A 27,328-nucleotide genomic window follows, 5' to 3' on the forward strand; every position below is an offset into this window, starting at 1 on the left:
GTGTACATTTCCATATGATGCACGCCAAAACACAGCAAGATGTTTATTTATCATCTGGGGGGCATTTCCATATAGTTGCAGTCATAGATTCATGATCGCGATCAAATTCAACACCGTTTGAGAAAGTGTGTGGATCCCTGTTAAAACAAGTCTTTTTTTTTTCACCATCAATGAAGCTCAACTGGAGCTGAATGTTTTCATATAGTAATACAAAGAATGAGAGCAGAGCAGCAGTATACGAACAATCACCATTGTTCTCTACTGCCTAAGCCTATTTCACATTGAGACTCGCTGAGGAATTATAGTAGAGAGAGTGGGTCAGCCACTTATCCATCTCATCCAACAACGCAACACTCCACAACCCCGCAGCAATTACTGCTCCGTTGGAACCGCTGCCAACGCTTGTCCATGCCCTCTGATGTTCATGATTTAGAGCAAAGCCAATCAAGAGAAAAGAAGAAAAAAAATAACGACAAAGAGTAAGAACACAAATTGTTATGGGAAGCTGATCACACTCAGCTGTTAATGAAATCGATCCGGATCTGTCTGTGATATTGCAATGAAACACGATTAGATACCGAAACAAAAGATGCGCTTTGGAAGTGATTCTGGGTAAAATGCTAAAATGCCACTAGCGCTGGTCTCGTCCTGCACCAGTTAGACGGCGTTCATAATTGGGATTAACTGTAGCCTGCTGGGAAAAGGGGCGCGGAGAGAAAGTGAGAGAGAAACAGACGAGGAGACAAAATTCACTGTCACTGAAGCACTGTGGATCATGTGTCCACGTCAGTGACTGGCGAGGCACTACTCCTCTGAATTGGGAAATAAAAATAGGAACACAAAATTGAAGATTAGCCTATATTTACCTTCATTGAACACCTGTTTTTACTGTTTTTTTGTTTGTTTGTTTTTTTACACTTCACATGCAAAGAACGGCCAGCAGGGGGTGGCACTGCCTCACTTGCTTCCACTGATCGCACTTCCCGAGTATAAATTTGAAATCGCTGTTTTCTGTGGACCCCGTCAGTTGCGGGGCCTTAGAATTGCCATTACCCCTCAGTCTCAGAATCAGATATGACCACCATTTATCTCACGTACTGGAACACATCACCTTCACTTAATTTTCATTCATAGTGTCCTCTGGAATGCCCACTCTTCTCTAATGGTAATGCAACATTGCTAAGCATAATATCTATACTCAATAGTGACATGATTTGTGAATACATGCAGGCCAGGAAAGAATGTTTCCAACTTCCGTTTCTACAGGTATACACAAAAACGGGGCTGTGTGTTGTCATGCAGCATATGTGACAGCACGATATATAAAGATGCATTAATTTTCAGAAATAAATTTAGACAACCAAAGTCTCCAGAAGAGGTCTGGAATCCTTCAATGGTTTGAGTTAATGGGGCTTACGCATGGTGCTACTTGCTCTCTGCAACTTTAGGTCGTCTGCCCCTTCTTGGCTGAGTTGCTGACGGTCCTGAAATCATCCACTTTGCAATAACATCATTTACAGTTGATTCTGGAATATTCAGGAGAGAAGAAATTTCATCAACTGGCTTGTTGCAAAGGTGGCATCCTATTACAGAACCACGCTGAAATTCAGAGAGCTCTTTGGTTTGACTCATTTTCGCCACAGAGACGTGTGCAAAGCAAGGTATTTGAAAAGTTGATCCACTTGCGGAGGCGAGCTTTAATGCAACACTGGAATTCAGTGATTTTGTGGAAAAATACTGTGTCCTGATAGGCCTGTCACTGAAAGAAAAGGGGAAATACAATATTGTTAATCATCAGGACACATACCATGTCTTCTATTGTAACAATAGTTATTTGAATTGGAGTGTAAACATTACCATGTGTAACGGTCGAGGTGGGCACACACGGATAGAAGGGGCGATTATTCTGTGATCTTTGACCTGATCATGGAAATAATATATCAGACTGACAATATTGACCAGGACTTGAAATGGGGGGGGGGGGGGGGCTGAAGTTAGAGTACCTTACAAGGAACGTATAAGTGCGTGTGCCATATCATAAACAAATGAGTGACTCCATTCCAATGATGATTTTACTCTATTATGCTCTAATCATTTACTAACTACCAGTAGTATTTTTTTAATTAGCTTGTATCTCAATGTGGGTGTGACGGCCAAAAACACAAAAGCCCACAATTCAGTCATAAAACGAACTGTAAATTAGGTAAATGTCTATTAACATATTAGGTAAATGTTTATTAACATAAATGCGTGATGCCAGCTCAGCTATATCAATTTCTGTTGAAATAAAAGTGTTGCGTCAACTCGTAGAATTAAAAAAAAATCATTACTTACCGTCGAAAATGATGCACGAAATACATTTGATTTCTACTTTCAACTTCCTGTTTCCTGTGGCAATGAGCATGCGCGGTAGCATGCTCTGTGCTCATTCTCTCCGACGAATGGAATGTCGTCCTTGTTTTCCCTCAGTTTATTTTCACAATTAGCCATTCAAAACAATGTAAAATTTTAAGCAGGAAAACAACATGAAAATCCCCGCAGGTTAAACCCCGAAAATGTCCTCGCGTGAACGCTGCCAAACGGTGGGCGTGGCTTTTGGTATACCGTAACGTCCAATCACAACAGAGCATCGTCCTGTCAGAACTCTTGAAGCCGACTGCGGAGACACCAGATGTTGTCGTGCCAGACAATGTCAAAATACAGCATTTGCATTTATGGGGTACACCGCAACGGCTACGGCTCAACAAGTTTACTGTCGGCCGTAACCTACGCCAACAGCAGCACACTTAACTCGCTCTTCAACGTTGTACTGCACGACTGAACTAAATACACAACCAGTTTAAAATACCATTTGCTGATTCAGCAACTTTTTCCGTTGATGTGCCCGGAACCTTTACCATAGGAAGTTCTTTCCACACGTTTCAACCTTTGGTGTGACCACAGCATAAACTCAAAGGAAGCATAAATTGAAATCAAACTTTTAAAAAGAAAAATCTACAATACATCAGGTGACAAAATGGATTTCAAACCATCCATTAAAGTGTATTGCAGACGAAAGTGAAAAAGTCCAACTGTCATTTGTAGTTGGTTTGGTAATATGACAATGGATCATAAGACGTTTAGCAAATGAAGAAACTGCCTATCGCAGAAATGTCAGTATATTATTATTATTAATTTATTTATTTTTACAGCTGTCTTAAAATAAGGCAGCGCTAATGGAATTGCCCTACTCACAATTATACTTCCTAAACATCTGTTTTTATAGAGCTGGCTCTCATTAGGGTTGCGCTCACTGAAACCTATCCTATCTGATTTTGGGCGAGAGGCGGGGTACACCTTGGACTAGTGACGCGACAGTTCATCTCAGGGCACATAAGATGACAACCATCCATTCTGCCTTAGTCGAAACTATGCTAACATAAAATATAGTTATGATAACCTAAAAAGGAATCATTAGGATTTAAATAATAACAGCAGGTGAATAAATCGACACCTCCTAGCTCATCTGTGGGTAAATACATTGCACATATAATTACTGTTGGCCAACAGAAGAAGAAAAAAACAAAACAAGATTGGGATCAAGGATACTACCTGAGCATCTTCGGGCGCACTTCCTAAGATGAGTGTCATTTGTTCCTTAAGTGCTATTGATCCATTTCATTATCATTCTGCAAAGTTTTCATTGCCAGGCCCCACAGAGTTACACTTGAGATGAAGTTGCCTTCACTGGACCTGTAAAAACCACTATTGGACCGAGCCGCGCAGTAGTTGTCTTGTACAGGCAGGTAAGGCTTGCCTAACAGACCTCTAGCCATTTCACCTCCAATAGGCCCATTCTCCACATTGGGCCCGTATTCAACCTCTTGAGAGACGTGTGGTTTGGGCAGCTTCATGTGATCCGGGCCAGGTAGCGCCGTGCTCCTGTCCTGATGGGTGGAAGCGAGCAGGTGATGTGGCACAAGGGAGCGTAATTCTGGAAGGGAGGTTGGAGTCGATACTGGGCTAAGATGGATACTGAGAGGTGTCGTCTCGACGTGAGGTGTTGGGGGTGAAGGGCTAGGCGGCGATGAAGGCTTCTCAGGTCCTGCGTGAGGAATCAGAGCCGAAAAAGGCTGCTCACCTGCGGCATCACTCTGGCAGGCAGTTTTGCTCAGCGAGACAGCTGCATCCGAGCTGCCAGTCGGGTCAGAGTTGTCAACGATGGCGCCATCAGCTGGTGCGCCCTTGCAGCGCATGTTGCTGTGTTTCCTCAACATGGCGGATCGGGTGAAGCTTTTGCCGCAGGTGGTGCAGAGGTAGGGTTTTTCTCCAGTGTGAGAGCGGATGTGACGCTGCAAGTCGCCTGAGCCAATGAAGCATTTTCCTGCACAGGTGGACAAGATTCATGGTACAGATGCACAACAGTACGGAAAGACGTTTGAGCATTTATTTGATGTCCAGCTTTCGATCCATGACTCGTAGGCTCTACAACTGTCTTAATAGAAATATTTTTGGCCTACTAGTATGCAATTAAACCTTACGAGTAAACTACTGAGTTGCGGTAATACTACTAGGCCAAAATAGCTGGCATGGGTCACACACAATTAGGTTTGAATAAATGGCTTTCCATGAAACTGTTTGAGCATTTGTTAGATGTATGCTGTTGTAATGTCTTTCACTAAGTTGCAACTCCACATTTGTAACCGAGGGCCAGCAACTAATGAAAAATAGTTGCAGAACCATGCGTACTATACTTTATTTCACTTTATTCCATAACCTCCACATCCTGCTTAAAAAGGAAGTCAACCCCCTAAAATTCTTTGCAATAATATGTTCTATCCGCCTTCACTAGTTGAAACGTGGCATTCTGGTTAATATTGCATTAGTTTGTGGAACATGATTTAAGTAGCAAAATCGACCCATAGCCATCTCAGGGGGCGGCCATTTTGTCACTTCTGTCGACTGAAAATGACATCACGGTTGCTCAGGGCTCAGGTAATGACCAATCGTGGCTCAGCTTAAGAAAACAGGTCAGCCGCGATTGGTTGTCATTAAGATCACATTGTATAAATCGCAGAATATGTATTGTGCCTGGTTGGATGTGATGCTTTCACACAAGATGCCGACTTACCACAGGTGTCACAGCTGTGTGGTTTCTCGCCACCGTGGCAGGCTTTGTGCTTCAGAAGTTTCCTGTGCGTGTTGAAGGACTTTCCACACTGGTCACAAGTAAATGTCTTGTCTGTGGCGTGTGTCCTCTTGTGTTCTTTGAGATTGCTCAAATTGTTGAATCCTTTAACATCATGAACAGTAAAGTTCAATCAAGACAATGGGGTCATTCAAAACAAACTGGCGCCGCAACTCTGGAAATGACCACCATCGGTAATGTTTCGAGACATAACTTACCTCGACCACAAATATCACACAGATGTGGCTTTTCTCCTGTGTGCACCACTTTGTGACGGTGGACATCCCCGGATGCGGTGAAGCTACGGGGAAGGTACAGCATCTCGCATGTCACGCAATCAATGTGACCACTTGATTCATGTCATGCGAGTAATAAAGAGGACCAAAAATATGAATTATCCACATCGTGTTCAGAGAGGGCATTTACCTTTTGCCACATAACTCACAGATGTAGGGTTTCTCTCCCGAATGTCGTCGCAAGTGTGTTTGTAAATTTCCAGCCTGGGATCAAACACCAGAAATGTCATTGCAACAAAACAATCCAAGCGATCCTATAATGCGATTTGCACTTCAGATGATTTGATCATACCTGGGAGAAGTTCTTCCCACAAACGTTACACTCAAATGGCTTCTCGCCTGTGACACACGAAAAACAGAAGCATTCCAACAATAAAAGGGCTATTATTCGGACACCCCGATAAGCCAGACTCGATTCGAGACATCGGCGCCTAACCTGTATGTGAGCGTTTGTGCATCTCCAGGTTGCTCGGGTGTTTGAAGATTTTGCCACACATGTTGCAGGAATATTTGTGTCCCGTCTGCTGTGGTGCTTCCGGCACAGTCTGCAGTCCTTGCTCCTCTCGGTTCGTGGATGGCGGTCTGGGAATTTCAGCATCCGATGCTGTCTTAGGAGCGCCTTCTCTGACCGTCACAAGGTTTTCAACAGGAGTTTCTTGAGCCCCAATTTGGAGCACAGAATCTTCTGGTTGCGTGTCTTTGGGGCAGTTAAGGATGGGCTCGCTGACTGATTCTGCAAACATTTCCTCTAACGCCTTTTGAGAACGTAGGTAGTTGTATTTCTTAAGGTACACCGTCTTCTTTGGACGCACCGGGACACTGAGCATGGCGTCTGCATGGTCGGAGCTCGGGGTGTTTAAACTATCCGAGGGTGTCAGTGCAGACACCGGGTTCTTGTCAGCTGTCAAGGATGTGCAAGGGGGGGCGGGCTGAACTGCGTTTCCTGAGCATAAATGCGAGTGGTTGCCTCCCTGGCTCAGCCCGAGCTGACACTGGGACTCCTCCACAACCAGTGAAGGTCCTGGGCCCTGATTTGAGGCCTGAATTGCACTTTGTTTGAAGTACTGCTTACTGTAGAAATTGCGGAGCTTGTAACCATGCACTAACTGTTTTTCTACAGGCGCCTGGGTGCTACTACCTGAGTCACTTGAGCCGCTGTTAGGCACAGAAATGGGCATTCGTTTGGTTTGCTCCATGAAGCCAGGTCTGGGTACTTCAGCGGGACAATGGAGGTCAACATCACCGGGCAGGCTGCTTCCCAGGAGGCAATCGTGCTCCGAGGTCAGCATGCCTGGGAGAGAAAACGATGGGATTTCCACCGCTGGGGGGCCAGGCTTAAGGAAAGCGTTACACATGCTTTGGACGTTCGGAACTTGCAAACATTGGGCGAGGTCAAGGAGTGCTTGTACATTATCTTGGTTGATGTCAAGATGAGAGGTGTACATGTAGTCTAATATTTGGCCAATGCCACTGACATCCTGGATAACCAAGTTGAACACTTCATTTTTCTGACTGGGCGAATTCTGGAATAAAGATCTGGAGAGATCAAAGAGGCAAAGGATTTTTGAAAATCTGCACTTCAATTATTCATAGTCAAGCTATACGTATTAAAAGCAGAACTCTTGATTTCAACCCAAACATATTTTGGGGAAAAATCTGTTTTATGCAGGCCCACTAGTTGAAACAAAGCATTCTGATTAATATTGAAAGTGCACCAGTGGTTGTGTATCCTTCTCTAGGTGAAGGGATTACAATTCGTTCGACGTGCATTTGTGTAATTTAAGTAAGTTGAGCTCTGCAATAAGCACATTTGCACTTCATCATATTTTAAGTGTACAGCGATCACAGACTTTCCTCTGGGCTCGCATTTATTGCTCTGCAGTAACAGTTTGTGTGCGATACAAGGGCGATTTAAAAAAAATGTATACACATATATCCACGCAGCAGTGAAAAAGTGGACTGCGATAGAGCAAGGGACAACCAAATACTAGCTACTCTTTTGCACTTGTATACCGGGTACATTTGGCACGACTAACTCCTTGCACAAATAACTTGTTGATGCATACAGTATGTCACTAAAGAATGCCAATACATACCTGAAATACGAGCTGAAAGCTGCCAGTACATTTTTATGGGCTTTGAAACAGACCCCTTTGACCACCAACATGCAATCACAGAGCATTCCCTGAATCCTCTGCTCCTGGAGCTGCTGCAGCAAGTAGGAGCTGTGGCTGGATAGTGTGTCCATGCTCACTCAGCCGTACAAGCATTCAGTCATAAAGCTAGTGGAAGGGAAGAGAACATACATGAAGTCAGTGACAGGTAATGATATCATTTATGATCCATGCAATTATTACAATACAACCTCACTGCATTGGCGTGTTGCTGACATCTGATCCGACTTAACCAGCGGCGCTTGGTTTCGTCGCCTTGCATTCTACGCATAAATACATCGACAGCGATAGCTAGCATGCTAACAACCAAGCTGTGCTAACAAAACTGCGAATTGCAACGGAGCTAATTCACACACTTGTAATTTTATCTAGCTCATACGAAAAGCTAACGTAATGCTTGCTCTTTCTCGCTACTGCTGTACTCGTATTTACGTTCCACTACATTTGACGGTTTCTTTGGAAGACAGCTCACCTCGCCACCGCTGTTGCCTCACTTCCCGCAACAGTTTGCATTTCGCGCTTCTTGAGAAGAGTTACATTAGTCATTTTGGTAGACAGCAGTCAAATTGTACACATTATAATGGCCTTAATGCGTGTTTTATGCATATAACTACAACAGACACGCCGGTGGCTCAAAGTCAAACAGAAAGTAGCTGGGTCCGGCAGGTCGGAACTCTTTTTTCGTTACGTGCTCCCTTTCGGAAGACTTAGAGTGGCGCAATTGTAAATTCTAGCGTGATAACGTGTGTTTTGAAAAGTACACAACTACATTGGTGGAACATTGTGTTGCATTCAACTCGTTTTAAAACCTGAGACAATTTAACCTGCTGCTAGTGTAACCGTGACATGTTTTAGTGTCGTTGTTATTTTAATCTGATTGATTACATTTCGTTTTGATTGTTAGCTATCGGTTTCTTCTTAGCTCGGTCTCGTTTCCTACCTGTTGCCGTGGAGAGTAGATCAAGCTTTCATAAGGATTCTTTCTTTTTTTTTTACATTGCTGAGATCACAAGACGTCGGTGAGACAGAGGCGATATTAGACTCTCCATTTAATCCACGTTTTCGTGGACAGAGGAGTCATTCAGTATGGTGTTCTTCACATGCAACGCTTGTGGCGACTCTGTGAAAAAGACCCAGGTGGACAAACACGTGACCATTTGCCGGGGCTGCCAGGTTCTGTCTTGCATTGACTGTGGAAAAGATTTCTGGTAAACTTTGGTGTCCGTTTTTCATTTTACTTTTCAAAACGTCCATAACCCTATTAATTGTCTTGTGCTTTGAAGGGGTGATGACTACAAAAATCACACCAAATGCATCAGCGAAGACCAGAAATATGGGGGTAAAGGCTATGAGGCGAAAGTGATCAAAGGGGATGTGAAACAGCAACAATGGATTGAGGTAAAAGTCAACCTGTGAGCTTGATCATTTGTGTCATTTGAGGGTAAATATTTGTACTCACATGTGATCACCTCATTGCTCAAGAAAATCCACAAAGCCATGAACACACCTGGAGTAAGTGCAAAGCTGAAAGATGTGCTCAAGCAAGTCAGCGCATATGACAATGTGCCAAGAAAAAAGGCCAAATTTGAGGTGGGTACTTCTGGTAAATTTATTGGTATTAAATCAAGGGACATGATTTGTTTGGTTTGAATGACCATGTGGGTAAATTATAATTGTCGGGAGCTTGGCTGTAGGATCTAATCACTGTGAAACCTTTCATTAGAATTGGATGAGAAACAGTCTCAGGATTACCAACCCAAATCTGCATGAAAATGTGTGGAGCATCCTCAATTCATCGCCAGACATTGTAAGTTAAGTGACAGTAAATGCTTGTTTGCCAACTAGCGTGATACATCCTCTGTTAACACAGCAATTGTGATGAACAACTACACACTTTTGTTTTAGTTTACTCACCAGAGCCAACAACATTTACATTAAAATTATGCAAGTACAACTTGTAGCTTGCTAAATTTTTTCTCCCTAATCTGTGTTATCATGCCTAGTATGTTTTTTTATACATTAAGCACCATTTGCAAGTTTGTTTTGAAGATGGTTTTTTTTTTAAATTAATAATAACGATTACTTAATCTGACAGCCCGCCGATGCACCCCAGGAGAAAAAAGAAGTGAAAGCGACGCCGACTGAAGTTGAAATGGATTGTAATACTAAAGAAAAGCAGAATGGCCATGCGGACACGAAGAAGAAGCATAAAAAACAAGAGCGTAAAGAAGCCCATCAACAGACAAATGGGAAAATTGAAAGAAAATCCAAAAAGACAGAAATGACAGCAGTCGAGGAAGAGCAGGTAGCCAAAAAGAAGAAAAAGGACAGAAAACGATTACGGGCTTGTGAAGACGGCGGGAATGTAGACCAAAATGGTGCTTCTGAGCTACGGTCCAACAAGAAGATGAAAAGTAAGTCATACCTGATGATCTACACACGTCCACCGTACATGTACTGTACATGGACAACTATGAAGAGAAACAAAATATTGAAATGTTCAGTATGAATGAATTATAAGAGCTCTTATCTGATTTCTCCCAGCTGACCAAACAGCAGAGGCTGCTGTATCCGAGCAGAGTGAGGATCTAGCAGTTGCCAAAGGTATGGTCGCTCAAAACTCATGTTCACAAGCTACATAGTTGGATGAAGGACTAATATCATGTTACAACATTTTTCTGTTCGCGCCTTAAAAATAGTATACAAACACAATATACGTATTTGTGTTGAAGTTATTCGCAAAATATATAATATGGGTTCCTTGTTTTATGATGGCCTGGCCATAAAGACGCTAAGTAAGAAATAATCATATGAAATAATCATTGAAACTTAATGTATTATAGCATCATGAATCTCAAGGACCACCACCCAAAAGGGCTTAATGTAGGAGACCTTGACGGACCAATAGTATCAATTTGTGTAAAAATAGGGAATTGATTGATTTGGACTTGCAGGGTTTCCAGCGCACAGCAAAGATATTTGTCACCTAATTATTTGAAAGAACAAAGCCCCGGAGGCAGTGTTATTTGCTTTTGTTGACTGTACAGTAATCGTGCTCCAGTGACTGATGAGTGTTTTTGAACACCTCTTAGGCAATTTCAAATGGAAAGAAACCATCAAAGCAGTATTGAGAAATTCACCTGACCAGGAATTGCCAGTGAAAAAACTCCGGAAGAAGGTAAGATGTTGATCTCGCTATAGTCTTTCTTTAACTCTGACTACAAATTTTTTTCTGATAATCTTTTGAGAAAGTCGCCTGTTTGGCATCGAATGAAAGAATGGATTCCCTTCTGCAGGTTCTGGCTGCTTACTTCTCAGTCACCGGTGATGGGAATTTCAAGACAAAGGAGGAGGTCCTTTCACTTTTCAATAAGAAGATCACTCACAATCCCAAGTTTAGAGTATTGAAGGACAGAGTTAGACTTGTACAGTAACTTAAACTAGCTCATTCCACCCCTGTGGCATGTCGGTTGAAGATTATTGCCATTGTTCACGGTTCTGTTTTTCATACAGATCGGGTCTTGATAATAAAATCATTTGTCATTTTTAGTAGTTCTGTACTGATTCAAGAGGCCACCGTCAACACTGCCATTCATGCAGAAAATGACAAATGTGAGAGTTGGCTGCTTTGCTCAACATTCCAAAGCTGGGAAATGGCAGCTTATCTGTGGGATTGGATGTTGCTGTGGGGGAAGGGAAATGAGAGAGGTGCACCTGAGGTAAATTTGACTCTCACTCAGGACAAAGTTAATGCGCATTCCTCGGCATCCGCAACCAGGTTCACTTGGCCAGCGACACAGAAGCTCCATAGAAGATGGAGGAAGCCTAAGGTGAATTTTTGATGCGGTCTGATTTTCCGCTGCTAGAATGAGCAGCCTTCTCCCTTGCATGCACACACTCGCACAAAAACACACACAAGGTAGCTACAGCAGGAAATATGCTTTATGAAGCTTTGCTAATCCCAGTAGCTCTAACACTGATGCTCATTCATTGTTCTACTTATCTGAAATTGAATATTGCATACTTGGGGTATTAGTGGAACTGTCAAGTGTGCCAGTATTAAAGTTAAAGTTGTGTTTTCTGTCCTAGAGTGGAACATAGGTACAGCATTACAACATGCTTATTGCTTACAATTCAATCCCAACTGAACCTTCTAAACATGAAAAAAAAAAAAAGCCTTACCTTGTTGTAAAAATGTTTTTGCTATTGTGATTTTTGGTTTGGCTGTAAACTGATGTTTCCAATCGTTGCTGCGTATTATTTAACTTGCAGGGTTTTGTGACTTAACTGTCATACACAGCCAGTATGTAGGTATCAATCCTAGTGTGCATTTAAATTGCCACTTAAGGGATTGCCACATCCATAAGAAAGATACATACTTTCCGCCGAAGTTGGTCAATTTTAACATTGTAGAGAACAATAACAAATAACTTACAGGTTCTTCCCAGCAGCATAGAACGATTTTCATTCAAGTTTTATCAAATTTGAATTATACTAAGTGCACTGCAGTTGTAGCCTACCATTTTTTTTTCAACGCCGAGGCACAGCAGATCATGTCTTTTTGGAAGAGTCCGCTGTACAACTGCTTTGGCTGTCTAAAGTCATTAAAATTGCTGACAGCTAACAAAAGTTTTGTACCCTTCCTTTGACTGTACTATTGAAAATGTACATATGATTTGTATTTTGGACTTCGTTCGCTCGTGTCCGAATGGATTCAACACTAAAACTACAATGGTCGCTTTCAATGACGTCATAAAACGCGACGCAAACTGCAGGAAGTCAGACTGTCGTCCACTTTTAAAGATAGCTAAGATGCTGAATGAAAGTGAATTCGCAACGCTGAGAAACAGATTCCAAAAAAATGCGGAGTTGCTCATGCAGGCAACAGCTTCGTCGCCCGACGAAGACAAGAAGTGTAAGTGGAAGCATTTAATTTAGGTTAAGATTCTCGCTACGTGTACTGTCTTCACAGCTAACTGTACTGTTTTCCTCAAGTAGTTGGTGCGGACTGTTTCTGATCATTATAGAAGCTGTCTTGCTTTCTGTAGTAAAAGGCAGTGGCAGGTGGTCATTATTTCACACATTAGGCTATGTATGGTGTACCTTTAAACACGTTTTTTTTTTTTTACAGTTGTTTCACATATACGGGCAGACATCTCATAAAGCCAGGACATCTGGCATTGCCAAAGTTGAATGCGTTGTTCTACTAGTGAACAATATTGCCTTTGAGAACATCACTGGCGGAAATCCAGCAATTCTTGATTGTTTTGACTGAGCGAACACTGTCAACTCTGTAAGCATGTCCACAGGATCACTTTTCGATCCGGTGCCCATCTCTGTCAATGTAGACCAGGAGGTTCCCTCTATTTGCCACTGGAACAGAATTCTTTTTAATCATTGGGTGTTTTGAATATTAGTTGTAAATGTTTGTGCAATCTTGAAAATCTTACATCTTACAGAATGATGTGTGAATGGTGGAAATCAAGGAAATGAGAGATGAGAACAAAATATTTTTCCTAGAGAAACTAAGTAGTCCAATGCAAGCATGTGACCAATTTTAGTATATGCCGTGGGCTGGAGAGAAAAAAATAGGATGACCGGCGCTAGAGCTGCTCGATTATGAGAAAAAAAAATATTAATCATGATTATTTTGGTAATAATTGAAATCACGATTATTAAAACGATCATTTATTTTTTGGTACAAAACAAGAAAATGTTTAAACGTAAAAAATATAAAGACAAATATTAGTAAGTTCCATTTGGACCAAAAGAAATTTATAAAATTTTAAAAAGGTGCAAATGTATAAATTCTACTATGATTTCCTTGTGTAAACAAACATAATGTGTTTGATATCAATGATTATTGATAATTTTTTTTTTTTTTTTTTTTTGCAATTATGCCAGTTTTGTAATCGTGGAGTGTTGTTGTTATCCTTTCGGCTTTTCCCCTCAGGGGTCGCCACAGCGAATCAAGTGCACTCTCGATTCGCATCATTGATTTGGCAAAGCATTTTACGCCGGATGCCCTTCCTGATGCAACCCTATTAGCAGTGCACACACACAGACACCATCACTGAGCGGGAATCGATCACACGCTGCCCGCACACAACTCGGCGGGCGCGTGTACCACTACACTATCAGTGACCGTTGTAATCGTGGAGTGTAATGGTCATAATTTTAATTGCACAGCGGCAGCCCTAATGGCCGCACATGGACAACGGGCCTAATTCGGAACCACCCTGATGCACACGCATGGTGTGTAATAAAAGCAACAGCACAGATTTGATCAGCGGCATCTTTATCAAAAATCTGTATTACAAGTTGCACCTATCAAGTGGTTCTTCTGTCAAAACACATTGGTGTAGTATATCGTGCCTTGTACAGGAGGCGAGCCAAAAGGGATCGCTTTCATTTAATATGGAGACTGACTTCCTTTAAAGGCCTCCGGGTTCTTTATGAACAGTGGAGCGTGGATCAGCACGCTCGCTCAGGTCTTCAGCAGCCAACAGCTACCCATGCTTAATCCAGTTAATCAGTGTCAAATACAGAGAAGTACTTGCCAAGGCAGTAAAATATGTCAGAAAGCTTCCACTGAAAATGTGTGTGTGTGTGTTTTTCTATTTGGGGATGTCTTGGAATCACTGTCGTGGTGGTAGCTTGACTTGCGAGTGACTTACTCGATTTTATACGATTGAAGGACGCTTTGATTTTTAAGTGGCGCGATTCTGTTCGATTCAGTGGGATTCCGATTCAGTTGAATATGGTACGGCTCAGTTCGAGAGACTATGATGAAACTACTTTCTTGTGGCATTTCCTTCAAAGATATATCTTTGGGGGGGGGGGTGCATTCATTACACTCATCAAAATAGAAAAGCTCCAATACTTCTATTCTACACTTGTTATAAACATGCATTTCAAATGAATTTTTGTACATTTCAGGTGAAGAAGAAAAAGATGTCAAACCTCTCCCGCCTATCAACAAGCACTCTGTTTTCTGGGTCGTGGCAGCTATAAGTGTCACCTACTATGTGGATTTCTTTCACAACATCATCGTGAATGATGACATCAAGAGGTGACTGCGCGCTGGGAGAGACAAAAAAATCAGAGCAGAAAAAAAGATCCATCAAGGCTGCGTTCAAGTGTGAAGTATTCTGCTTGTTGATGTGGAGCTGTCTTTTCAGTTGGTGGTTTAATGTGGGCCTGCTGCTCCTCGGGATTTGCCTGTGTCTGGCCACGTTTTGCATCGTCTACCTGGAGTGGGTCCGAGGAATCGTGCACTATGACCAGGAGTACCCTGCAATCCCTCCCATCACCACCGCCGCATTTATTGCTGCATCGTGCAGGTATGTCCGTCAACAGTTGAAAAATGAAACGTACGTGTGTGTGCTTTATCGCTCCGTTTTCCTGATCAGGTTGAATATTTGTAAATAATGTTTAGTTAGTCTCGATTGAGTATGGGTGTAATTTTCAACATTTTTTTTTTTTAATTGCTTTGATTTGATGGAATTTCATTGATCTAGCCAGGAACTTATTTCCGTTTTTGCTCCTGTCTTGAAGCAAAGGTAAAAAAAAAAAAAAAAATTGCGTGCAATACTAGGCAGTCGCCAGCAGGAGCTCCTGTTGATTCAGTCTCACTTTAATAGGCGACAAAAGAAGTCAGCCAAACAGATTGCGACGTCTCTTAATGCGTTGAACGTTCCCTTGCAGTTTTAACATTGCCTTGTGGCCTGTCTGGTCCTTCTTCACGCCGCTCATCCTCCTCACGCAGTTCATGGGCGTGGTCATGCTGATCTCTATGCTTGGATGAGCATGACGGGTAAGAATTGTTTGTTTCTTACCTTGACGACCAACCGGTTGACATTTTGCTGTTTTTGTTTTTTGTAGCTGCTGTTTTTTTTTTTCATCTTTGTCTTTTTAACCAGATTGCTTGCAGATTTGAGATCTTGACATTGTTTCAAATTTCATCTCACAAAACGACAGTTCGCCCAGCGCCCACTTTGCTTCTTCTGCCACCTCAGCGACGTGTATCAACTCCTTAAATTTCCCCAAATTCAAATGTACTCAAAGCCTTATACATGAGTCATAACCTTTGTGTTTCCATAATGGCACGACACTGTTGTGTTGACGGAGCAACGTCATGCAAATTTGGGCAAGTACAGTTTTACTTGGGTTGCGTATCATTTTCACACTTGCTGAGCAGCACTGCTATCATATCACGTTCAAGCAATCGTGTAAAAAAAAAAAAAAAAAAGGATTATTGTATCGTTTCTGGGGCAACCGTAGCTCGTCTACTTGTGGTTTAGAATATTTTTGGTCCCCCAACACCTCGTGTGTGTTCCCTACCTGTTTGAATATGGCCACAAGCTAAAGTGATTAGAAAACGAGGTGATGCAACAGTGAAATCATGACGGTGCTTACATTAACTGGCTTGACTTGTTTGCTTCTGACAATGCCGCTTCACACACACACACACACACACACACACACCAACATTTGCTGCAGTCAATTTGCATTCAGGACCTGGTGGAAGAAGTCAATTCCATTTGCGTTGTTCGTTGGATGGTTTCTGGTGCAATTATTTAGAGACCTAACCGCCTTTGCTTAGTGTGATAACATCGCTCACCATATTGTCCAGGAGTATGATTATAAATTCACTTCCCCCCCCTCTCCTTATTCCCCACTTCAAACCCCAGAACACATTTCATCAAACATCAGACAGCTGTTCCAAGTTAATGATTGAACCTGCTTTAATATTGCTGAGGTGCGGGTGTCCCGAGCGTAGTCGAACTGCTGTTTGCTAATATGACAAAGCTAAAGCTAAAGTTTTTAAGACTTCATGTCAAGCCTTCCAATGAATATAACTCATTGTGCTCCAAACTCCGCGCAACACCGATAAATGAGCGCTTAAATTAGCATTTACACAACCGTTGTTGGGGAAGCACATTCATGTGTTCAATCAAAACTGATGTATTGAGTTTCCTCTTGTTTCTTGTGTCCCAGAAATGCACGTGGGTGAAGAAAGGACGAAGTACTACTGCAACATTCAGTAAAAGCAGCTTGATGGGATCCAGTCATTGTTATTTTCCATTCCACATGACCATGATGATTTGAAGACTACTTTTTTTAAAAGTGTAGAATATATGTATTGAATAGAAGAGCACCAAGATGTGACTAAGCAGCAACACAATTTATTTAATGGCATGCAAGTTTGTGTTGAAGGACGTTAATGCCCCATTTTTGTTCCTTTAATAAACATGTACAACTTTTGATATTTGCAAACCGTGCCAACTGAATCAAATAATGCCACACTATTTCAGCATATTGTTTAAAAACACCGAAGGAATGAAGAAACATCCACATTGGCCACAACATGAGGTTGCAAAATAAGGGAACCAAGCTATTTGTGCAATTCTACACCACTGCAAAGCACAAACACAAGATTGCATTTCAGATTGCGTTTTGTCCGTTTGACATATTTTGGAATTGCGTGAGCACTGATGTTGACAGATTTCAGACAACACTTTAAAGACCTTCGAGCCACCTTTCTTGTAATTAGCATAGCCCTGACCGTTTATTTCACCAGAGACTGTGTTTTAAATGCCACCCCTCCCGTTTTCGCTATTGCAGAGCCTTTGTTATGTATAAAATGCTGCGAGATGGACTTGAAAGCTTGAATACAAACGAGCTAATCTAATCATTTGAAAATGTCATCAACATGTTCAGACATAATCAGTGGCTCATTAAAGTTCACTGACAATAATCGGATGTAGTCTGAGGTTTTGTCACCTTTGCGGGCGCCAACTGTGAATGATTAATCAATTATTGAGTCAGCTGGGTACGCGCTTCTTGGAAACGAGATCTTGCGCGTGGTCGCTAGCTGCCATTGTTTATTGCCGGGAGTGGTAAAAATCGGCCTTGGCGTAAGAAACCGGCAAATGTGACGTATCAGTGTGAACAAAGTAAGCAACAACAAACGGCAATGTAATTCTCACGCTTGTGGACAAGTATGGCGTATAAGCGTCTTTCGTGTCCCTGGCGTTTTAATTTTAACTTCAAATTGCAAACATCACCTTATAAAACTAGTTATTAATGAAGATTATTTCTCGTCATGTGATTTGATTAGTTTGCACGTGCAAGGTTGAAAAACAACTTCGAGGGTTATATGTGTGTGTTGTCAATGTAGTACCACTTTTTTTCTGCAGTCAGGAAAGGGACAATCCCAGGGGCGTTGCTAGGGATACATCACACACGCACACACTGTCTCAGTTAGCACCGCTAGACTATCTGCGCGTGTGTGTGCGTTTGTGTGTCCGTTGCTAGCGGCTCGCAATTCAATGAAATCGCTGCAGGTGGATGCGACGCTCACAACTGCGTCCCTCATTTGCTCCACTGAAGTGCAGTAAGCCATAAAACACCTGTTTTGGACAGTAAGAATATTGCATGAAATTATTTATTCCAAAATTGACTTAATAATCGGGGATTCCCATTTGGGAATTCCAACTTTTATTGAGACAAAATCCACACCCTTGGGAAAATTTTATTACATTTTGCATTAACACAACGAAAATTGTTTACCCAGAAAGGGGAGCGAAATGGAACCAAATGGGCCCAAAACTTAAATTATTTTAAAATCAGCTGTCTCGGAATCCCAGGAGATAAAAAACACAATAATAAATGATGAAGAGTTGTTTGGTTGATTAAAAGGGGTTTAATGAACATCCCACCAAAGTACACGTCCCACTAATCACTTCTCAACTACACTCCCCTTTTGTTAGGCAAATTTAAGCCCTCACCCCCGCTGAAGTCGAATATCTTTTCCCCTCGGACATCCACTCGTTCGCAACAGGACTACTTTGAATAATGTGTCCATATGATCCTTCGGCCCCCAGCCCCCCGCCCCTCACCTTGAAAGCCTTGCGATCGAGCAGCACGACCATCAGACAGGCTCGTGTGCAACCGGAGCTGGACGACGCGTCTCACCATTTTGATGCTCTTTTGGAACTCTTCGAATCGTGGCCCCGAGTAACACCTGGTCGGCACATGGGAAGAGTGCAACACACTCGCAGGGGATAGATGCAATGAATAGCTGGATTTGGACATCACTACAACTATTTATTTATTTTTATTTTTTTCTTTACATGCGAGGACTTTGCTTTTAGTGAGATGGCTCAAGAATCGATGGCAATCGGAAGTGGCCGCTGAATTTTGGAGTGGTACCGCCAGTCTTGTAAAGCACCTGAAAGCGACGCTTGAGTAAAAGTACTCGTGTATTAGGAGAATGTAACTTTAGAAGTTAAAGTCACCTTGTCGGATTTTACGCGAGTAAAAATATTCATAATTGACATTTGCTGTACTTGTAGAGTCTCAAAAGTAGTTTTCTGTTATTAAAAATAACTATCGGAAGTGGATATAAAAGGTAAAAAATAAATAAAAGTGGCAGTTACAACTTTGATTGTTTTTATTTATCTTAATTACATTTTTTTAATGTAATTATCTTGTTTGAGTGCAATACTGGAAAAGATGTGCTGTAGGTTAATGATCCAAGTCAGCTAGCGCACGTTAGCCTGGCATGATGACTTTGCATGGCTCTCTTGGTCGGCATCTGCTGCTGGAAATGTGTGAGCAGCAGGCTCGGCACTAGGTGCTTCCATCCTCAATTCCATCACTTGGGATTGTATGTCTCGCTGTGGACACGTAGCATTATTCTTCTGCTTTGTACTTGGCGGTTCAGGCGTTACGTAAACGAACGATTTCCTCGGGATTTTACTTTGTACTAACGAGTAACGAAGATTGTATGAGAGGTCAAATTCTAAATTTTATTCGGAAATATAGTGGAGTCAAAGTTGCCAGAAATATAAATAACAAAAGTCCAATATAGATAGGTGAAAAGTCTACTTAAGTACTGTAACAAAGTATTTGTACTCCGTTACATTACAAGGCCGCACCTGGTAGCCCCTCCAACACGCTGCTTTGACTTTCAGCATTCGCCCACACTTTCTAGAGCCATGTCTCCCACCATGGTGGAACACAACAGCTTGGATGTCATGTGTCTGAACAAATACTGCAACAGCTCGTCGTCATCGTCCAGCTCGGAGAACGAGAAAAAGATTTGGACCAAGCTCAAGCTGAATTTGGCCCAGGATTACCCGAGGAAAAACGCGGAGATCCTGAGCGGACAATACGGGACCAATGTGCTGCTGATTGGAGCGGCGCTCATGCTGGCCCTGGCCCACCACAGCCCATCTGTCAGTGAAGACCACCTGTTGTCCTTCATCACCTGCCTCATGATCCTCCAGCTCGTCTGGATGCTGTGGTACATGCTGGTGCGGAGCAGACACACGAACACGCGCACCGAGAAGGACGTCCATGCCACCACGTGCTGGATCAGAGGTGAGTTTTGCGAAAAGGGTTTCACGGCCGCAGCCAGTCCTGCTCACGTATCTGGAATCTACTCAAAGTATCTTTACCTCCTACGTTTGGAATCCTTTCCACTCCTTTGTCAAATGTGGCTGACAACATGCGGATGTAAATAGAGAAAGCCAAAGTCAACTTGGGCATTGGAGGAACATTAATCAGGTTGCATTAACCGTCACGACAGCAGATTTGGAGAAACAAGATATTCCCCAGCCGCTGCCTTATTCGTGAAAATTCTTTGATATTTTAGGTTACAGTAATGATTTATAGCTAATGCGTTGTCTAAAAATTCTCCGGCTATTCTGGGGGACAAAAACACAATTAATGGTAAGGTGTATTTTTGTTGTTGTTGTTATCATTATCCAATTGAGCATTTTCTGTTTTCAGCTAATGAAAACACATTTTACATCTGTAATATAAGACAATATAATATAAGACACCACTGCAAACAACAATTCATACAAAGTACTTCTGATAGTGTCCATAAACATTTTTTTTTCATTCTTTGAGTATGTGATAGTTTTTAGTACAGGTTTTCTCAATTAATTGTTCACAGTTTTGTATCATGCATAACGTTTTTATTGAGACGTCAGTTGTCCGAGTAAAAATACTGTTTCGTCATGATTTTTGTTTTTTCTTTATGACTATTTCTACTATCACTATGCATGAATAAGTCACCGCTATTCAATTACGTGCAGCATTTCTGATAGTTTGGATGACTGGATGCACGAAACACACCTTTCATTTCTAATTTCCCCACAGGCGGTTTGACTCTTCTCGCACTCCTCTCAATGATTATGGACGTGTTCCGAATCGGCTATTATGTTGGATATCAATCGTGTGTGTCGGCTGTTCTCGGGGTGTATCCTGTCGTCCATGCAAGTCACACCGTAGCGCAGGTAGGTTTGAAACAGTGTTCGCCGTGTCACGTCAACGAATCGGTCTCCGTAAAAGTTTGTGTGACACTTTTAATCAGAGCATTTGTTTGTGGTTTGCAAAAATGACTTGGATAATATTTTGTCCGTCCCCCCCGCCCCATCTGAAATTGTTTTGTTGTTCTGCTTAGGTGCACTTTCTCTGGTTTCACATCAAGGATGTCATCAAGAGTTTCGAAACATTTGAGAGGTACGTGGCTCATGCCGTACGACATCACAGTTGCTAAAAGCATCTCATCGTGCGACGCATGCAACACTTCGGCTCTCCTCAGATTCGGCGTAATCCACGCCGTCTTTACCAACCTCCTGCTTTGGTCCAACGGTGTGATGTCAGAAGCCGAGCACTTTTTGAACAACCATAAGAGACGACTCTCTGCCCTGGGCTATGGAAACCTCACTATAGGTAAGAGCTGATTGTTGGCTCGTGCGTGGGCCAACGGGACAATAGTTCAATTGAGAGTGCGCCTCAATGGATGTCAGGAAAAAGGGAAGGCGGCAAGGGTTAGCGAGGGGAAGGCAAGCGAGTTGGCCATTCGCGTCCAAAGTCTCTCGATTAGATTTCAGGAGACACACTGTGCTGCTAGTGCCGAGAATCCCTCCGCTGGCTTTTTTCGACGCACTTCGGCCAGCGCCGGCCTCCTTGGCAACCCCCGCCACCCCCCCACCCCCCGCTTGACCTCGCGCGGCTTTATCCCAGGCTGCCCACTCCCAAGGGTGCTGCAATTACAGTAACTGATACACCTAAGCCGAGGGTTGCGGGGTTTAGGTAGTCCTCCTCATATCCGGCTGACTGTCAGGCTGGCTGCACCCTGACTGCTGTTGCCTTTTTTAATTAAAGGGTTGTAGTGGTGACCCTCGGGGGGGGGTGGGGGGTGGGGCGGGGTGAGCTAGGTGGGGACACATGGCTGAGTTTGTGAAGAGGATCTTAAGAGGGCTGAGGTACAACCATTGCAGGGTAGTGTTGAAGTTAAGGTGAAGTAAAGGCGGTTTCAAGTTTGGGAGGGGCCAAGAGAAGGAGGAACTTTGTGGGAGTAAGAACCACGGCCTGTCAAAGGGGCAACTTGGATCACTTTGATGTCTCCTCTCTGATATGGTTCAAATCAAGCTCAATTGCAGCCCACCCGGCTCTCATCGACATTAGTGGCTTCAATGATATTTTAATGAAGAAAAATGGCAATAATCATTTCTGGCTATGCTCAGGCAAGAGGCTGTGTACGATTATGCTAGCATCAACACACAGTTAAATTGAAAAAAAAAAAAAGTAATTCTTACGAAGGAGGAAATGACGTATAGAAAAAGTGAAGCGATAAGATGTATCCAGTAACTCAGTAATGACTGCTGCAGCAATTTTGAAATTATATTTCAATATGATATTTCTCTGACAAATGATACTGTCGCAATCGCAATATTGTTTAGCGCTGGCGTCGGGCGCGGATCATCACTCGTCAAAAACGGACTGTTCAACCATTAACATTTCATTCGCAAGCCGTTTCAAACACTTTAGATTGGTCAATATCCTTTGTGGGGGAAAAAAAACCATGAAATTGACCAAATTTTCACTTTGGTGGTTTCGCCCTGCAGCGTTATGTAAACTCTCTGTATGACCTTTTGTGCTAAATCTTAGCAAAACCCGCTTTTATGAGTGAATGAATCAAGATGATTTAGTTCATTGTTCTGCCTCTTTTAAAGCGGAAGTCAACGCAAACATATTTTTTTATTCAGAATATTTTCTGTGCAGGCCCACTCGTTGAAACACGGCATTCTGATTAATATTGCGTTTGTGGAATATGAGAGAAGTAAAATCCGCGTGTTGTTAGCCATCTCAGGGGGCGGCCATTTTGTCATTTCTGTCGACTGAAAATGACATCACAACTGCTCTGGGCACAGGTAACGACCAATCACAGCTCAGCTTCAGAAAACAGGCCAGCCGTGATTTTCAGTCGAAAAAACGTGACAAAATGGCCGCCCCCGGAGATGGCTAAAAACGGGTGGATCAGCTGTTATTCCACAAACACGATATTTATCAGAATGCCCTGTTTCCTTGCGTAGAACATATTCTTGAAAAAACAAATATGTTTGGGTCGACTTTAAGGCTTTAAGGCACTCTAGTGACCGTGAACGCATTTTGTCTGTGTTTGACTTGTCAGTTCACAGCGAGCCTCAGTGTAACTGCACCACCAGCACTTGCTCCATGTTCTCCGGCAGCCTCTACTATCTCTACCCCTTCAACATTGAATACCACATCTTTGTCTCCGCCATGCTCTTTGTCATGTGGAAGAACATCGGAAGGACCATCGAGCTTTCTTCCAATCGCAAACGGCTCGCTACGAAAACCCAAGGTTTGACCCTGGGACCCGTTCTGGGTCTGGTGGCCCTCGCCAGCACCATCGGCATCCTGGTGGTTTACGTCACCCACATGGAGGGTTCCGCTCAAATGCGCAGGTCGGCCATTTCCATGTTCTACATCTACGGCATCGTCATGCTGGTCTTTATGTGCTCGGCCTGCGCTTCGGGTTTGCTCATATACCGAGCAGATCACACGGCACCGGACACCTCCAAGAACCCGTCCAGGCAGCTGGACACCGAGCTGCTTTTTGGATCCTCCATCGGTTCCTGGTTCATGTCCTGGTGCAGCGTCGTGGCCGCGCTGGGAGCCAACAGCAGTCCGCCGTATCGCTGGACCAATTTGATCTATTCTCTACTTGTGGTGTTGGAGAAGTGCATCCAGAACCTCTTCATCGTGGAATCCCTCTACCGCCGGCAGGACGAGGCCGGGCGCGGCGACCCCGAATTGGTGGCTTCACCCGAAATCTTCTCAGTGACTTCCTCTTTGGCCCCACCGTACAGCGGCATCTTCAACCGAGCCTACGACGCACCGGACCGGGCTTGCGTCGCCGTGGAGAGCGAGCAGGAAGAGAACGGACAGGTGTACAAATTGTCTGAGGTGCCAAAGCCTTTTGGAAAGCAAGTGGCCAACGCTCCAAATGTCAAGAGACAAATCCTGAAGAATATCGCCGTCTTCTTGATCATGTGCAACATCTCGGTAAGGCCTGTCGGCATTTTACCGTCACTTTGACCAGTAAACATTAGGGTTAGACCGATTATCGGACGGCCCGATAATCGGCCGGAACGGTTATCGGCCGGGCCGATTATCGTTATTCTGCGTTTTGACGAATATCGGCATCGGCCTTTTTAAAACATCTGATGGCCGATAATAAACAAATTTAAAACTGTTGGAATCAAAACAAAGATATGTGAAAGTTTAATTTTCTGTCATTTTGAAATTTTGGAGAACTTCATTTACTGTCGAAAACTATATGGAGCTATAAAGTGTTTTCATTTAACTTTTTAAGACATGCTGACGACCCTGGGTTCTCCCTAAACTTTTTGTTGGAACAAAGATGTATATTGTCAAAAATCTATAGTAATAATACAAAAAAAAAAAAAAAAATCGACATTATGCAAATCTGAAAAATCGTTCAATAAACATATGCTCAAAGTTGTCGATATTTCAACAAAGTTAAGAATTTTCTTTCTTCTTATTATTTTTTTTTCCATTTTGATGCCAATTTCTTTTTTACGAAAAATTAATATCGGCTCCAAATATCGGTTATCGGCCGCCTTGACTACTAATAATCGTATCGGCCCTGAAAAAAACATATCGGTCTATCTCTAGTAAACATTTCTCTTTCTGATGGAAAAAAGAAAATTGGCTAATGCCAACCAGCCAATATGCAAAATTTCACTCAAAACAAAAAAGTATGAGGGCATCCAGCTGGCTCTGCCAAATGCACATTTATTGGTCGGTATGAACTGTGAACGGACATTTTTAGAGCACAAAGTGAATCAAGCTCCGGAAGAATAAAGAAGTCGGCACGCTTATGGTGACTTTTGATGCTATCTGACAGAGCCAAGATATCAGTTTCCCTGTGTTGAGCTGTACCTCGATGAAAGGCTTTCTTTGTTTTCCGGCTCACTGGCAAACTATAGACGTATGACGCCGCTGTTGCTTTAAATCAGCTGCGGTCCTCGAGGACCGCCGCGCTGCGCCGTGTTTTCATCAGCAAGCTCCAAAGCAGCCAGTTGTGGCCAGTTGCGTTTTGTTTTTTGTTTTTTTTCTATTACGACCAGAGTCAATGTTTTCACTGCAAACTGTTTTTAAGGTTGTATACAAGGACAAGCGGTCTTGATTGTTCAAAATTTGGTGGGGTATGTCGCTTATGGGCTGAAGGAAAAAAAAAAAAAAAAAAAAAAAAGGAATGTTTTTTTGTTTTTTTTTAAATCCTTCTCATGGCATTACGAGCTATACTCAAGAAATATCTCTGTTCTTTTTTTTTTTCAGCTTTGGATCCTCCCCGCCTTTGGCTGTCGGCCACAGTACGAAAATGGGCTGGAACAGGAGGCCTTCGGTTTCAGCATATGGACTACGACTCTGAACTTTGCGGTTCCTTTAAACCTTTTCTACCGCATGCACTCGGTCGCTTCTCTCTTTGAGGTCTTCCGCCGCGTCTGACAGAGAAGCGGAAAAGTCAGACAAGGCACAATAACACTTGCCTCCGCTCGCTACTGTTTGCCAGCCGGGCTCACACATTCACCAGACTTGAAAGGAAGCCGAGGCAAACAAACAAACAAAACACATATCCCTAATCCCTTGTAGAATTACTTTGCATATGGTGTAGTTTTTAAATATTTTTAAAGAATTCACAAAAGGGCTCATGTTTTGTTCTGTTGTCACAGTTCAGCAGGTTTTTGACTAAAATCCGGTTGTACTGTTTGTGACACATTATGTATTCTCAAGAGTTAACATACCAAAAAAAAAAAAAAAAAAAAAGGTGAAATAAATAGCACTATTTTATACACGACTGTGCACATGCGCACACTTTGACCCATAGTTGATATGCATTTCAAGCATGCATATTATTTATGGATGATGTTCTCATTTCTTATGGTAGGAGTTGCATTTCATTTTGCGGAGCAACGATCAAATCTCAGCTCAGTAAATGCAGGGTGTTCCAACAGTTTGACATCATTTCAAAATATGAATACAGTATCTGAGTAACTATGTGTCCGAGGCAAATAATATACTTTTGGTTGAAAACTAAAATATTTCTTGAAATTTCAAGCAAAACACAATTCTTTACACACAAGTTTAGTTTCCCCTGATTTTTTTTTCGTGCCAGGTCCAAATCGACTTCACAGTTGGTGCGTCTTTATTTATTTTCATCAAAATGCCAGCTGCGCGCTATTGTTTCACTATATTGCATCATCTTCTAACACCCGCCAAAAAAAAAGACAAAAAATGCCATTTCGCTGCAATGTCATTCTTATCCCTGAAAAAAGAGTACATCGTTAAACTCATATTAAACCAAAACTGCCGTTTATTATTAAAGTTAGTTAGTTTTTACACATCTTGTTAAAACGTTAGCTCATTTGTTACGAATTTGCTATTTTACTATCCAATGAAATGATGTCAATTCTCGGGGGGGGGGGGGGGGGGGGGACATGTGATGTATTTAATGAAACGGACACACTGTGAGAGAAATCAAAATTTCCTACAAAATCATGTTGAGAGTGCCTTCTTGGCTGAGATATTATTTCTGCATTGAACTTTACATCTCAAAATCTCCCAGCAAAGCACTCTTTTGGTATTTGGCTTTCGTGGAAACCTGTCACGTGCATCTCAGTGTATTAGTGGTGCAATGTGTAGTATTCTCTCTCCAAACGGAATGAAAATATGGATTCCATGTGCTTACCAGCAGGAAACCTGTTGTATATTTTTCACATCTGGTGCTTGTCAGGTCAAATGTAACAACATCCTTGTTTCGTATTATTTTTTTATACTCCGGAATGAGAATCATTTCAGGATTATGATGCCGCGTGTTGGTTGAACACAAAGTGTCACAACAAATGTTCAGTGACTTTCCTTTTGAAGGACAGTAGACGAGTCGTAGCTCATTCTGTCATCAAAGGGAGTCAGCATTTACATTTAGAATGAATGGATGACATGAAAGGATAACAACCTGTTAATTCACACACCGTCGGGGGTTCAGTGCCTTGCTCAAGGATACTTGAGCAGGAATTTGAGTGGTTAAAAAAAACTTTGCGATGTATAAGGTAGATGAATTAATATCCAGTGCAAGTTCTCACTCAGGTGCTACCCACCATTATCTCAGTAAGTGCCAACATAAACGTTTTTTTTTTTTTTCAGTGAAAAGATTGCAACTTTGTAAATACTTGTGATCAAAATCATCATTTGGCCATTGTCTGAGACAGGGTTTTTGTGGAAATCACACGAACTGGTGCTCAAAGAAAATTGTTTGTACGGTAGTGACAAAATAAATA

The 27,328-nt window shown here is 42.4% G+C and overlaps 4 protein-coding genes across 8 annotated transcripts; 3 read left to right on the top strand and 1 right to left on the bottom strand.

Annotated features, from left to right (window-relative positions):
- Positions 1-29: 29 nt before the first annotated feature.
- On the bottom strand, positions 30-12,350 carry zbtb49 (zinc finger and BTB domain containing 49). Of its 5 annotated transcripts, XM_086042042.1 has the most exons (11): positions 8,110-8,305; positions 7,829-7,900; positions 7,560-7,745; positions 5,900-6,999; positions 5,756-5,802; positions 5,594-5,667; positions 5,386-5,468; positions 5,111-5,272; positions 2,335-4,363; positions 1,858-1,920; positions 30-1,759 (listed from the first exon to the last, which is right to left on the bottom strand). In XM_086042042.1, the coding sequence occupies exons 3-9, from the start codon at positions 7,709-7,711 to the stop codon at positions 3,645-3,647; spliced, it is 2,337 nt and encodes a 778-aa protein (XP_085898168.1). In that variant the 5' UTR covers positions 7,712-7,745; positions 7,829-7,900; positions 8,110-8,305; the 3' UTR covers positions 30-1,759; positions 1,858-1,920; positions 2,335-3,644. The 5 variants fall into 5 exon arrangements, with proteins under 5 accessions (XP_085898168.1, XP_085898171.1, XP_085898170.1 ...); XM_086042045.1 differs by lacking the exons at positions 7,829-7,900; positions 8,110-8,305 and adding an exon at positions 12,158-12,350; XM_086042044.1 differs by lacking the exons at positions 7,829-7,900; positions 8,110-8,305 and adding an exon at positions 9,097-9,194.
- Positions 7,820-11,186, top strand: lyar (Ly1 antibody reactive homolog (mouse)). Its single transcript, XM_086042046.1, has 8 exons — positions 7,820-8,845; positions 8,921-9,035; positions 9,120-9,227; positions 9,361-9,444; positions 9,733-10,051; positions 10,182-10,241; positions 10,730-10,815; positions 10,934-11,186. The coding sequence occupies exons 1-8, from the start codon at positions 8,724-8,726 to the stop codon at positions 11,069-11,071; spliced, it is 1,032 nt and encodes a 343-aa protein (XP_085898172.1). The 5' UTR covers positions 7,820-8,723; the 3' UTR covers positions 11,072-11,186.
- Positions 12,351-12,385: 35 nt separating the features above from the next.
- On the top strand, positions 12,386-16,906 carry tmem128 (transmembrane protein 128). The gene is made up of 5 exons (XM_086042048.1): positions 12,386-12,552; positions 14,577-14,709; positions 14,819-14,980; positions 15,345-15,453; positions 16,638-16,906. Exons 1-4 carry the CDS (start codon positions 12,450-12,452, stop codon positions 15,442-15,444), a joined length of 498 nt encoding a protein of 165 aa, XP_085898174.1. The 5' UTR covers positions 12,386-12,449; the 3' UTR covers positions 15,445-15,453; positions 16,638-16,906.
- Positions 16,907-19,240: 2,334 nt separating this feature from the next.
- Positions 19,241-26,357, top strand: otop1 (otopetrin 1). The gene is made up of 6 exons (XM_086040970.1): positions 19,241-20,027; positions 20,814-20,950; positions 21,118-21,176; positions 21,259-21,389; positions 23,134-24,029; positions 25,329-26,357. The coding sequence occupies exons 1-6, from the start codon at positions 19,643-19,645 to the stop codon at positions 25,497-25,499; spliced, it is 1,779 nt and encodes a 592-aa protein (XP_085897096.1). The 5' UTR covers positions 19,241-19,642; the 3' UTR covers positions 25,500-26,357.
- The last annotated feature ends 971 nt before the right edge of the window (positions 26,358-27,328 follow it).

This window comes from Filicampus tigris, chromosome 9 (genome assembly GCF_054856515.1).
Source record: "Filicampus tigris isolate MCC_2025a chromosome 9, RoL_Ftig_1.0, whole genome shotgun sequence".
Lineage (NCBI taxonomy): Eukaryota > Metazoa > Chordata > Actinopteri > Syngnathiformes > Syngnathidae > Filicampus > Filicampus tigris.